This window comes from Theropithecus gelada, chromosome 20 (genome assembly GCF_003255815.1).
Source record: "Theropithecus gelada isolate Dixy chromosome 20, Tgel_1.0, whole genome shotgun sequence".
Taxonomy (NCBI): domain Eukaryota; kingdom Metazoa; phylum Chordata; class Mammalia; order Primates; family Cercopithecidae; genus Theropithecus; species Theropithecus gelada.
Window position 1 is genome coordinate 64,099,819 of NC_037688.1, and position 13,221 is coordinate 64,113,039.

At 53.0% G+C, this 13,221-nt stretch overlaps 2 protein-coding genes across 9 annotated transcripts in view; one reads left to right on the plus strand and one right to left on the minus strand.

The window, feature by feature from the left end:
• IQCK (IQ motif containing K) overlaps positions 1 to 1,583 on the minus strand; it is a 138,002-nt gene extending 136,419 nt beyond the window's left edge. For 2 of the 4 annotated variants that reach the window (XM_025369493.1, XM_025369492.1), the window contains exon 1: positions 1,358 to 1,583. In XM_025369493.1, coding sequence (XP_025225278.1) covers positions 1,358 to 1,538 — 181 coding nt within the window. In that variant the 5' untranslated portion in view covers positions 1,539 to 1,583. The remainder of the gene's footprint in view (positions 1 to 1,357) is intronic. The other 2 variants (XM_025369494.1, XM_025369495.1) reach the window with 2 other exon arrangements.
• A 33-nt stretch (positions 1,584 to 1,616) lies between these two features.
• The window catches only part of KNOP1 (lysine rich nucleolar protein 1), a 13,294-nt gene continuing 1,689 nt past the window's right edge, over positions 1,617 to 13,221 (plus strand). Inside the window, exons 1-4 of one of the 5 annotated variants that reach the window (XM_025369695.1) lie at positions 1,617 to 1,687; positions 4,689 to 5,605; positions 8,265 to 8,333; positions 10,354 to 10,431. In XM_025369695.1, coding sequence (XP_025225480.1) covers positions 4,691 to 5,605; positions 8,265 to 8,333; positions 10,354 to 10,431 — 1,062 coding nt within the window. In that variant the 5' untranslated portion in view covers positions 1,617 to 1,687; positions 4,689 to 4,690. Of the gene's footprint in view, positions 2,082 to 4,688; positions 5,606 to 8,264; positions 8,334 to 10,353; positions 10,432 to 13,221 lie in introns of all 5 variants that reach the window. The other 4 variants (XM_025369698.1, XM_025369697.1, XM_025369699.1 and 1 more) reach the window with 4 other exon arrangements.

Below are 13,221 nucleotides of genomic sequence, written 5' to 3' on the forward strand. Positions count from 1 at the left end.
TGATGGTGGCTGCCTGTAACCCCAGCTACTCAGGAGGCTGAGGCGGGAGAATCGCTTGAACCCGGGAGGTGGAGGCTGCAGTGAACCCAGACAGCACCACTGCACTCCAGCCTGGGCAACAGTGCAACACTTTCAAAAAAATAAAATAAAATAAATAAATAAATTAGGTCCAACGAGAAATTCAGTTCCTCAGTTGCACTAACCACATTTCAAATGTTAAATAACCACTTTTTTTTTCTTTTTTTTTGAGACGGAGTCTCGCTCTGTCACCCAGGCTGGAGTGCAGTGGCGCGATCTCGGCTCACTGCAACCTCCACCTCCCTGGTTCAAGCGATTCCCCTGCCTCAGCCTCCCAAATAGCTGGGATTACAGGCGCACACCACCACGCCCGGATAATTTTTTTTTTTTTTGTATTTTTAGTAGAGACGGGGTTTCACCGCGCCGTTTCAGGCAGCTTAGGTAGTGATGGTGGCCACACGAATTAAAAATCTGAGTGTTTGAACTTGAGGAGCTTATGGTCTAGTGGAGGGAAAAAAAAAAAAACCACCACCAGCCAACATTATTCATTAAGAACTAGCGCTTACGCAGCTCCTTCTGTAAATCGAGCAGTTTTTGTTTCTTTTCCCAATAAGCCTTTTGCACTCCTAAAATCACGCTGTTCACTAAGCACTTTTTGTGACTATCTGGTTCCATCTTCCTAACACCATCGAAATAGGTGTCATTATTATGCCCACTTTGCAGACAGGGTAACAAGTTAAATAATTTGCCCAACCTGAGTAACGAATACTGAGAAGGGCCACAAAGGAAGATGTGCTCAACTCCGTTTGGGGACGTTAAGGAAGGTTTGAAGCAAGAAGGGACTAAAACTTACCGTTTGTCCACACCATGGTTACTGAATGTGTGGGCCGCCGACTACCTACGTTAGGATTACCTGGGGTGCTCTTTTTTAAAAAGTGCAGATTCCCTGCATCCCAAGTTGAAGCTCTGTGGGCGGGGCCTGGGAGCCTACGTTTTTAACAAGATCCCCGCTCCTGCCCCAGCAATTCTTTTCTGTTCACTAAACGAAGTTTAAGAACCACTGGTCCACACCGCATGGTTCTCTTTATTCAGCTTTCCCTCTCCGTTCCCTTGCCTTTGACCTCACTACCGATGGCGATTGGAGGCCGCGCTACGTAACCGCGGGCTAGCCTCTCCGAGCCTCAGTTTCCCCGTGTGTAAAATGAGGAGCCCGGGCCCGCGGAGCGACTGCCCGGCGGCCCCGCCCGTCAGCCGCCAGGCGCACAGTGGGCGCTCCTCAAACGCGGCCCCTACCCGGCCGCCCGGGTCCCGCCCCTCTCGGCCAGCCCGGGCTGCCTACCGTCGCAGATCTGCTCCCACAGATTCTTGCTTGACGGCTCGGCGACCTGCCACGGCGAGACAGGCAGCTCGCGGGAACCGAGAGACACGGTGGGCACCGGCGTCCGGGTGAACGACGAGTTTGTAGAGCAGCTGGGCTTACGGGGCACTGTGTGGCTGGGGACTTGCCGCGGTGCAGCCATGGCCGCGGTTTCCACGGTAACCGCGTTAGCCGGGAGGCCGCGACCCGGAAGAAACCGGAACCCGAGAGGGTGGGCCGGCGACTCGAAGTGGACTTCCGGGTCGCGGCGGAGCGGGCTCTCACATGGAGGCGGGGAAATTTCGCCCACCGGTGAGTGCCAGGATGCGTTGCAGGCGGGCCGGCGCGGGGTCTGGAGATTGCACCAGAGGAAGTGCGCGGCGGAGAAGTCGGGGAAATGCGGGCCACCCGCATCCCTAAATCCGACCCCTTCAGTCGGTGCGCGCCCGCTCCGGCCTGAGGCCGCCGCCTCCAGAAAGTTTTCCCGCCTCAGAGCCGGGCCTGGGACCCCACGTAATCCCTCCCAGTCTGTTTGCTGCGGAGGCTTGGGCGCATGGAAGCCCTGGAGGCACCGATCTCACTTCCTGGCTCCCGCGCGTCCTGCCGGTGATCCTACGGGGGAGTGGGGTGTTGCTGCACTGGGTTCGGAGTCCTGTGGGCGGAATTCCAATCTCCTGTTTTCCAGTTGATGGCTTTGGAACCTAGGGCAAGTGAATTATTAGTCTCTGGAGCTTGTGAGGTCGGGTATTCACAATGATCCTCACAAGGCTGCCGCGGGAATTGAAAAGCGCTTTTGGAGAAAGCATATGTGTTTGCAGGACATGCACTGTAATGTTCTTTTCCTTTTTCTTTGAAAGAGTGAATGCATTTGGTCGCAGGGCTCAAGAGGAGGATGCTATCTGTACTTTTCTAAATGGCAGAGGTGGGGAGAGAAGGGGATTAAGAGTTGACCCGCAACCTCCCGTTGGATTCTTTGTCCTTACCAGATCTCTTGGCCACTCCCCTGTTCTGAAGTCGTCTTGGCTTTCTTGACTACACTATTTCAAGGTTTGCACCTTCTTTGCAAGCTCCTTTATCTCTGCCCACTTATTTAAATGCCAATACAATAGTCCCCCTCCCCCGTTATCCCCGGGCAGTACGTTCCTAAACCCCCAGTGGATGTCTGAAACCACAAATAGTACCGAACCCTAAATATAACTATGTTTTTTTCTTTTGTATACTACCTGTGACAAAGTTTATAAGTTAGGCACAGTAGGGCAGGGTGCGGTGGCTCACACCTGTAATCCCAGCACTTTGGGAGGCCGAGGTGGGCGGATCACTTGAGGCCAGGAGTTGGAGACCAGCCTGACCAACGTAGTAAAACCCCGTCCCTACTAAAAATACAAAAATTAGCCGGGCGTGGTGGTATATGCCAGTAATCCCAGCTACTCAGGAGGCTGAGGTGTGAAATTGCTTGAACCCGGGAGGTGGAGGTTGCGATGAGCCGAGATCATGCCACTGCACTCCAGCCTGGGCAACAGAGCGAGATCTTGTCTCACAAAAAATTAGGTACAGTAAAAGATTACCAACAATCTAGCTAGTAATAAAATAGAACAATTACAACAGTATATTGTAATAAAATTTGCACGCGTGTGATCTCCCTCTCAAGATAACTTGGTGTGCTGTGCTCACCTATTTTGGGACCAGGGTTGACCAGGGAATGGGAAACCTGGGATTGGGCCGGGGACTACTGTATTTTTTGAAGTCTTGTCTCAGGCTTGTTCTGTTCAAGGCTTAATCACCACCCATACATTCCTAACTTTATGTCGCCCATGTCAGCACGGCCACCCAAACACACCTTATCCATATATTCACCTGTTCAGTGAACATCTCCAAAGCATCTGTCCAATCAAGCCTGTCCCTTCAGCCACTTGCCTTCAGTACCTTTGTCTCAGGGATTAGTAGCACCATCCTGCAGTTGTTCTTCAGAAATTTTCCTGACAACTGGTAGGACAGGTTATACAACCTCTACCACCCTGACCTTACCGCTTGCTTTTATCACTTGTATCATTGTTATTAAACCTTATTTCCTTCCACACCTACTTGCTTCTTGATGGGTGGTGGTTTATGTTGTTCATCTCTGTCTCTCTAACATGTATTCATTCATTCAGTGAGTATTTATTGAGCACCTGATATGTGCCAGGCACTGAGCAGGATGCTAGAAATAAACAAGGAAACAGGGCAGACAGGAATGAATGAGTATAGTTATTCCCTTGACTCTTCAAGGTGTTCCTGGAGTGAGTTATGAATGAACTTGACCTGTAGCTCAGGCCTGGCCTGGCTCTTTGAAGCTCTTAACAGTGAGCCAGCTCCAGTGTGGACCCTGTAGGTTCTGAAGCTGAGGAGGGCTGCAGGATGGAGAAGCTTTTCTTTTCCCTCCCATAATCCTAACTGCCTGTTAGATATTTTGGGGTATTTTGCTTCTAGATTCTGGGAACGTCTAGTGCAGGGAGCAGCAGGAACTTGGCTGGGGACTGGAGTGAGAGAAGTGGTCCAGCTGGACGCTGAAGGGTATTGAGGACCCCACAGCCCTTTCTCACAGGTGCTTCCATGATATCTGTCCAAGACAAGCTGGGTGCCCTCAGTACTGTGTATCACTGTGACTCATTCAGTGTTGGCAATCAACTTCACATTTTAAAAACAGTGAAACTAGGCCAGGCAAGGTGGCTCATGCCTGTAATCCCAGCATTTTGGGAGACTGAAGCAGGCGGATCACTTGAGGTCAGGAGTTTGAGACTAGCCTGGCCAACATGGTGAAACCCCGTCTCTCCTAAAAAGGAAAAAAAAAAATATATCAGCTGGGTGTGATCGCGGGTGTCTGTTATCCTAGCTACTCAGGGGAGGCTGAGGCTGGAGAATCACTTGAACCCAGAGGTGGAGGTTTCAAAAACAAAAAAAAAGAAAAGAAAAAGGGATTTCACAATGTACCAAGCACTTTCCATGCGTTGTCTCATTTACTCTTTTCAACACCCTTTTGAGGAAAGAGGTGTTATATTCCCCCATTTTCCAGGTGAAGAAATTGAGGCTCTGGGAGGTTAGCTGATTTACTTAAGGTGAGAGAACCATTTAGGTTTGAACCTAGGGCTGTCTGGATTTAAAATTTATGCTGTTTCTATAGTATTTCTTTTTTTGCTCTAAAGGAATCATGTCCATTTTCCCTATCCCGTAACGCTTAGTCCACCCACTCAAAGAAACATGGCTCTTGGCAATGCTTAGTAGAACTGAACACAGGATGGCTTGGTATAGGGGTAACTGGTACCATTTGTTTTTTCAGGAATGATCACCAAGACACACAAAGTAGACCCTGGGGTCCCAGAGAAGAAAAAGAAGAAGAAAGTGGTCAAAGAACCAGAGACTCGATACTCAGTTGTAAACAATGATGATTACTTGACTGATGTTTCTTCTGTAAGAGCCACATCCCCCTCCAAGAGTGTGGTCCATGGGCAGGCACCTGAGATGCCTCCAGTGAAGAAAAAGAAGAAGAAAAAGACGGGTCTCAGCACCCTTTGCGAGGGGCATGTGGAACCTGAGACAATGCTGCATGCCAGACGGGCAGAGAAGTCACCCAGCCCCAGGAAGCAGGTGCTTGGCCACTTGGAGTTCCTCAGTGGGGAGAAGAAAAAGAAGAAGTCACCTCTGGCCATGTCCCATGCCTCTGGGGTGAAAACCTCCCCAGACCCTAGACAGAGTGAGGAGGAAACTAGAGTTGGCAAGAAGCTCAAAAAACACAAGAAGGAGAAAAAGGGAGCCCGGGATCCCACAGCCTTCTCAGTCCAGGACCCTTGGTTCTGCGAGGCCAGGGAGGCCAGGGATGTTGCGGACACCTGCTCAGTGGGAAAGAAGGATGAGGGACAGGCAGCCTTGGGGCAGAAACGGAAGCGGAAGAGCCCCAGAGAACACAATGGGAAGGTGAAGAAGAAAAAAAAAATCCACCAGGAGGAAGACACCCTCCCAGGCCACTCCAAGCCCTCCCGGTCCATGGAGAGCAGCCCTAGGAAAGGAAGTAAAAAGAAGCCAGTCAAAGTTGAGGCTCCGGAATACATCCCCAGAAGTGATGACCCTAAGGCCTCTGCAAAGAAAAAGATGAAGTCCAAGAAGAAGGTAGAGCAGCCAGTCATCGAGGAGCCAGCTCTCAAAAGGAAGAAGAAGAAGAGGAAAGAGAGTGGGGTAGCAGGAGACCCTTGGAAGGAGGTAGGTTTTCCTTCAGAAATGGACTCTGCCATGGGAGAATTAAGGGTGGGGCTTGGGAGGGGTGTGTAGGCATGTGTGCATGTTTGCACATGCACGAGTACTCATGCTTATAGCTAAAACCCTGGTTAAATTAATTTCAGCCAGAATAGGGAGTTTATTGACATATGCAATTGAAAAGGTTATGGTTAAACTAGCTTCAGGTATGGCTGGATCCAGGGGCTCATGCAGCATCATCGATAATTGCAGGTATCCTTTGCTACTGAAACCAGCCAAGTTTTCCCTGTCTGCCATCAGGGTCTGAATTAACTGGGATTAATTTTACAGATGAATCCCTCGCTTTCTGAACTCTTGCCACTTGCTATCCAAAACTCAGGAACCAAGTAACATGAGGTAACAGTGCCCGTGGCTATCTGAGTATCATCAGAGCTCATATACAAAATTTATAAATCAAATAGATTTGGGTAGCAGGAGATGCCTGTGTGAGACTTCCTCAGCTCTGGGCTTTGTAGTTTTCTATCTTGGTTTATGGCCCATCCTCCTCCTCCTCTTCCATCACATCGTGGCTTGATGGTCCCGGCAGCTCCAGGCTTTCATCCCAGCAGTTCAGCCACCCCCAAAGGAAGAAGGTGGCCCCTGTAAAACTATGACAGAAATCTCAGGGCCACTGTCACAGGCCTCAGTTGGATCAGTCTATCCAGAAGCTCTAATCTAAAACCAAAGGTGGCCGGGTGTGGTGGCTCATGCTTATAATTCCAGCACTTTGGGAGACCAAGGCAGGCAGATCACTTGAGGCCAGGAGTTCGAGACCAGCCTGGCCAACATGGTGAAACCTCGTCTCTACTAAAAATACAGAAACTAGCTGGGCATGGTGGCAGGCGCCTGTATTCCCAGCTACTCATGAGGCTGAGGCACGAGAATCGCTTGAACCTGGGAGGTGGAGGTTGCAGTGGTCCAAGATCACACCACTGCATTCCAGCCTGGGTGACAGAGTGAGACTGTCTCAAAAAAAGAAAAACTTGAGATGAAGGGCAGCGGGTGTCAGTCACAACTAAACCACACTGTCTGAGATGCGGGAAGGCAGTTTCTGAGAGGAAAACTGGAGTTCTGTTACCAGGAGGGAAGGAGCAGATGATGGCTTGGTGAAAACCACAGACACCCGCTGTCTTCAGCCTGCCAGGCTGCCTGGAGTGAGAGAGGGAGACCTGAGGCGAGCCGGAGGGCTGGGGGCTCCCCAGACCCACAGCCTTTCCCAGCTGAGCCCCTTCCAGGGCCAGGCCCCCATTCCCATCCTCAGGTGTGTGCGGACGTGTGGGCAGAAACAAGATGGTGTGTGTCTTGTTTCAAGGTGTGTGTCCTGCTCCAGACAGTGTCCAGCCCTTCCGTGTGGCCGGTGGCTGACATTTCTTGAGTGCTTACTGTATGCCCAGACTGCCATGTATCAACCCATTTCATCCTCCTACCTGTCTAGTGAGGTAGCTGCTGTGGGCACCCCCATTTAACAGATCAGGAAACTGAGGCTCCAGAGACTTAATACCTTGTCTAAGGTCAGGCAGCTGGCAAGAGGTGGAGCTGGGATTCAAACTCAGCTAGTCTGGCTTCTGAAGTTAGCATTTATCCCTTCTCAGAAATCATCTATGTAATCTCTTATAGAAGCAGGTATTAGTAGAGCCCCAGAAATGACCGTCTTCTATTAGCATAAACCCCAGATTCTCTTCCCAACTCTGCAGCAATCTGCTGGGTGACCTTGAACCAGCCATTGCTTGGTTAGAGGGGGAAGGGAGGGGAGGGGTGGCCTCCATATCAAAGGCCTCCAGGTGTTAGCTTTGGTTGCGGGATTTCTCCAGCTTTGCACTAGTCCATTAGCCTTGGTTTTACCAGCATCTTCCTTTATTCAGAAACTTGGAGTTGGGAGGAACCCTAGAAGCTTGGGCCCAGCCACCATCAGACTCTAGAATCCCGTCTCCCAGGAGCTCAGTGAAAGGGAGTTCCCTCTGCTTAACATCTGTGAGGGGGACTGTACCTCCCACAGCAGCCCACCCAGTCCGGCAAATGCACATGTGTTCCGGGCCTGGATGAGTGATGGGAATGGAGAGGGCCTCCAGGGTCATCACACACGTGACGCTAGGTGCCAGGCAGAGCCCACTTCTCAAGTGAGGACGCATGAAATGTCAGCATTTGTCATTACCGAAGAACCCCAAGAGAGTGGCTGGCCTGAGGTCTCGCTGTTGGAGGGTGTCTTCAGGGCCAAGGCGGGTGGGAGAGCGTGGTGCATGTTAGTGTGGTCTTCGGCCTCTCTCCTCTAGTTTGGTGTCACCATAGGAGGTAAGTGACGTGTGTAGTGGGAAAGGTTGGACACAAAGCCCTGGGTCGGGAGATGTGGGTTAGAATCACCAGGTCCCTGAGCCATGGGATAACCTTGTAGTCACTTTACCTGTCTGAGCCTCAGTTTCTTCATCTGTCAAATAGGTTAATACTACTGTTCTGCAGGAGAATTGTGGAAGAGAAGGGATGGGAAGGACTTTGCTGACTATGAGATGTTTCTAGATGCCATGGTCTGAGGTCTTTTCTGGACTTTGTCATGGGCTCACCCCGCTGGGTGCAGGGGCAGAGGCCATTCATTGTAAATTTGAACCTTACCCAGCTCTGCCCTCTCCTGCAGGAAACAGACACGGACTTAGAGGTGGTGTTGGAAAAGAAAGGCAACATGGACGAAGCGCACATAGACCAGGTATAGCCCAGACCCTCCTCAGGCCCCTCCCACTGCCTCCTGCCACCCCTGGAGTCTCACTTGCCGCCTGCCAGACTGGCTATGTGATCCTGGTCTCAGGGGCACCAGGGACTCCAGAGGCCACTGGGCTAACCGCCAGCGCACACCTCCCGGGCAGGGAATGCGTGCTTTCCCCATCCTCACGCTGGGGGCCCTTCTGGCTGCCGTGGCCGTGGCCGAGAGGCCCGACTGGCCATTCCCTGTTACTTGCTGCAGGATGTGGGGGACATGTCCCTAAGACCCTGCAGCTGGGCAGGTGACACATGCTCAGCCAGGCCCACATGCTGCCACCCCCTGGGCTAATTCAGGAGCATTCAGAGGAGAAGTTTTGTTGTGAATCAGCTTCTGCTTCTGTCGTGCCCAGATTCCCTGGCAAATGCATCCCTGCGGGAACTGGACTTTTTGGCCTTAGGGGATTTTTTTTTTTTTTTGAGACGGAGTCTTGCCCTGTCGCCCAGGCTGGAGTGCAGTGGTATGATCTCGGATCACTGCAAGCTCCGCCTCCCGGGTTCACGCCATTCTCCTGCCTCAGCCTCCCGAGCAGCTGAGACTACAGTCGCCCGCCACCACGCCCAGCTATTTTTTTTTTGTATTTTTAGTAGAGACGGGGTTTCACCATGTTAGCCAGGATGGTCTCGATTTCCTGACCTGGTGATCCACCCGCCTCAGCCTCCCAAAGTGCTGGGACTACAGGCGTGAGCCACTGTGCCCAGCAAATTGGGGGATTTTTATGATCCTGGACCCTGAGGCCTGGCAGGACATAGGGGTAGCCATATGGGCCTGGTGTTAGACCATTACTGACCGGGGGACCTGGGCAGGCACTGATCTCACCGACCCTCGTTTTCCCCGTCTGTGAAGTGGGGCTCATGACAGCATGGACCGTCACAGGCTGCTGTGAAAACCAAGTGAGGCCATGTTTGTGAGGCAGTCGGCAGTGGCCGGCCTCATATCTGTGCGTAATAAATAGCAGCAATTAATTGGTGCTCCAGTGGCGGCCTTGAGCCATGCTGGCAACCACGTATGAGATGGAACCAGGTGCTCTACTGGATATATACGTAGATATTCTTCTTAGATATCTACATAGATATTTTTCTTATTTACCCTTGTTTTTCTTATTTACTCGTCAAGGTAGCTGATAGGTCCATCTATTGTGGATAAATAGACCAGTGTTTAGAAAGGTTAAGTGACTTACCCAAGGCCACACAGCTAGTTAATGGCAGTGCGGGGATTCAAACTAGCCTCTGGATAGGCACGTGGTTCATGCCTGTAATCCCAGCACTTGGGGAGGCCAAGACGGGTGGATTGCTTGAGGCCAGGAGTTCGAGACCAGCCTGGCCAGCATGGCGAAATCATCTCTCTACTAAAAATATAAAAATTAGCCAGGTGCAGTGGCGCACACCTGTAGTCCCAGCTACTGGGAGGCTGAGGCGGAAGAATCGCTTGAGCCTGCGAGGCAGAGGTTGTAGTGAACCGCGATCGCACCACTATACTCCAGCCTGGGTGATGGAGCAAGACTCTGTCTCAGTAAATACATATATACATACAGACCACCCTCTGCCTGACTCCACAGCCTGTTTTCTTTGTAGAAAACACTTTCACTGTCACAAAAGTTAACTATGGTGTCCTCTGCACAAGAAGGCGGTGCTTTGGCGTTGCATTTTGGGAAAGTCTCCATCTCACATGGCTGCTACAAACAAAAACTGTTCTAATGGTGAAGGTGATTAAGCCTCAGTTTCTAGGAAAATTCATTCTTAAGAGGCTAAAGAGGATAAATGAGCCTGCCCAGTATAGGCCAGGGGGCTACAGCTCTTGAGATGCTAAGAGAATATTTTGATAGTAGCTTCCTATCATTTGTAGCAGAGTCAAGCTGCGCTAGTTCCTCCCATGCTCCGTTCCCCCAGCCCCATCTCTGTCCTGGGTTTTAAACTTGAAAGAAAATCTCTGTGTCTGATGGCCCTCTTCTGTTATCCTTCTTGCTCAGGTGAGGCGAAAGGCCTTGCAAGAAGAGATTGATCGCGAGTCAGGCAAAACGGAAGCTTCTGAAACCAGGAAGTGGACGGTAAGTTTGGGGCTAGGGCTCTGCAAGGAGGTGGCACGCTCAACCTCCCGACGCCTCCCCTCGCCTCCAGCATGAGGAGTGGAGCAGGAGAACCAAGTGTGTCCAGGCCCCAGAGGCAGCCCCAGCCTGCAGCTGGCTCCCTCCACAGCACAATTTGTGCTGAGCTAATTTCCTTCCTTCTGAAAGGGGCGCTTGCCTCCCTCCTAGAGAGCTGACCCGTGAGATAAGCTGCCTGAACCTTTGTCTCAGCCCTGGACTGGTGTGGTGTCCTAAGGATTAATCACCGAGGACACATTCCAGCGAGCTCTTGCCAGCGGTGGACCATGCCCTCGAGGGGCTGTTAGGAACAGGGGCAAGAGGCAGAGGTGAGGGGTGGTAGTGGCCTCTCTCAGGCCTGGTTTTCAGATCCCCTCTGACTGGGAAATGTCCAAGCCAGGCCTGAGAAGCTCTCTCAGGAGGGAGGAGGGTGCGAGGATCATGAGGCCAGAGAGTGAGAGGTTGGCAGGCTGGGGCCCTGCTGGGGTTCAGTGGAGCTCTGTGCTGAGTGCTGGACATGGAGCAGATGAAGCCCATGTGATCCCCATCATTGCACTCACGGTCTAGAGGCCAGAGCTGGGTGAGCGTGGCAGGGAAGTGCTCAGCAAACAAGGAAAGGAAGATCAGTTGAGGTGGCAGTAGCGGTCAGGAGAAGGAAACAGTACAGTGAGTTGGAGAGAGACTGCGGGCGGGGGCTGCAACCGATGGGCGAGGGCTCGGAGATGGTAACGTGTGTCCAGAGATGTTCAGGGTGCAGGGGCCCCAGCCCTCAGGAGACCAGGGGAAGAGCGTTTCAGTGAGGCCAGTGGCCGGTGCAGACCCCTAAGGTAGGAAGGGGTCTGGAGTGATCTGTAGGGAAGGCCAGTGAGGCACGGCACTGCAGCTGGGACGAGGGACGAGAGGGCTGCAGGCCACAGGCCTCGGCCTCATCGGCCATGGTAGAGAGCTGGCCTGGGATCTGGCTAAGTGGGATCAGCTGAAGGGCATTGACTGGCAAGCGGGAAGACCTGGTAGAAGGCTCAGCCCCTAGGCTGCAGCCCAGCCTGAGGATGGTGGCAGAGGATAGACAAAGAAAACAGCTTGGTGATTTCCTTTGGAGGCGCAGCTGGCGGGACTTGTTCATAGATTGGATTTCGGGGAGAGGAAAAGAAGGGTCTGGGTGACCAGTGAGGCTGGCCTTCCGGCTCTGTCAGAGCATTCAGAAAAGAATCAAAGATCTGAAATCACTACTGGCTCCGCCACTGTCTAGTGGTGGGACTCTGGCCAAGTACCTTCCCCTGAGCCTCTGTCCACGCCTGTAAAATGGGACTCGCACCCTGGCCTGGTGGGGTATGGAGTGGGGCTTTGTTATGGGTCCTGCCTCCCTTTCTCTGCATGCCACCCTGCTGAGCTGAGCTGAGCCCAGCTGATGGGACATCCAGCTTGAATAGGGAAGACAAGAAAAATGGCAGTGTGATTTGGAGCCGATGTCCTGGGGGCTGTCCCTGGAAGGACGTCAGGAGAGTGATCCTGGGGCACAGGGCCTAGGACATGCCGTGCCACTGAGACGTGTGGTGAAGTGGCCCTCTGGGTGGGCAGCAGCCGTCGGAAGTGCCCGTTCACCCAGGTCCAGCTAGCAGTCTCCTGCTCTCCCTAAAACCCATGTAGGGTGGTCATAGACTGCCTCTCACTCTAGAAACTGCAGGGCAGGGGAGCTGTCATTATTCCTGCGTCTGGGCCGCCATGAAGCTGGGAGAATGTGTCACTGCTTCACTCAGGTCAGCTGTAGTGACAACTAGTTCTTATTCTCCCAGAGCCAACCCAGGAGTAAGTGCTGGGCTGGTATCTGGCTTGGGAGCGGAAAGTTGCCAGGCGGCATGGAGGTCCGCAGTCTGGCTGGGGTAGGGGGAGAGGAGTGGCCAGTCACTGAGGGCTTCGGGTGTGCCATGCATTGTGCACTGGGCTTTTGGTGTCAAATCTGCCATATGTCTCACTGAAGCCCTATGAGGGGATGTTATAACCCCACCTTAGGGATGAAGACGCTGAGGCTCAGAGAGATGAGGGGACTTGAGCAGGGTCACCCAGGGGAGGCTTCCTCCCGGGTCTGCCTGACTTCAGAGTCAGTCTTCTCGGGAGGTGAGTTTCTTTCCTCTCTCGCCGACCTGGGAAGAAGGGGGTCTGGAGGGGCTCTCCTGCATTTTCTCGCACATAGGTGGTAGAGCACTCTGGCTGGAATGGGGACCCCCGAGTTTCTGGGCTTGGCTCAGTCTGACTTGGCTGTGTGACCTTTACCCCTGTGGGCCTGCACCCCTTCCCGCTATAAAACAGTGCTTCTGAGAAGCATACTTCAGATTCCCATTCGCCCTCTCTCACCCTCCAACTCACCCAACGTTAGGCTGCTGGTTGAGGGCCCGGCTGCTGGGCTCTGGGGTGCCCTGTGTTGCAGGGGAGGTGCGCCCTGTGGGGACGTGGGGGAGGTGTGCTGTCTTGTGAGGTGCAGGGTGAGGGGTGCGGAGGTAGGGGGAGGTGCGCTGTGTGGGGTGGTTGGGGGAGTGCGCTGTGGGTGGAGGCAGGGGGAGGTGCGCTGTGAAGGGAGGCTGGGGGAGTGCGCTGTGTAGGGTGGTAGGGGAAGGTAAGCGGTGGGGGGAGGTGCGCTGTGTGGGAGGTGGGGGGAATTGTGCTGTGTGGGGTGGTGGCTAGAGGTGCTCTGTTGGGGGGAGGTGCGCTGTGTGCGGAGGACGGGGGGAGGTGCGCTGTGTAGGGAGGCGGGGGGGG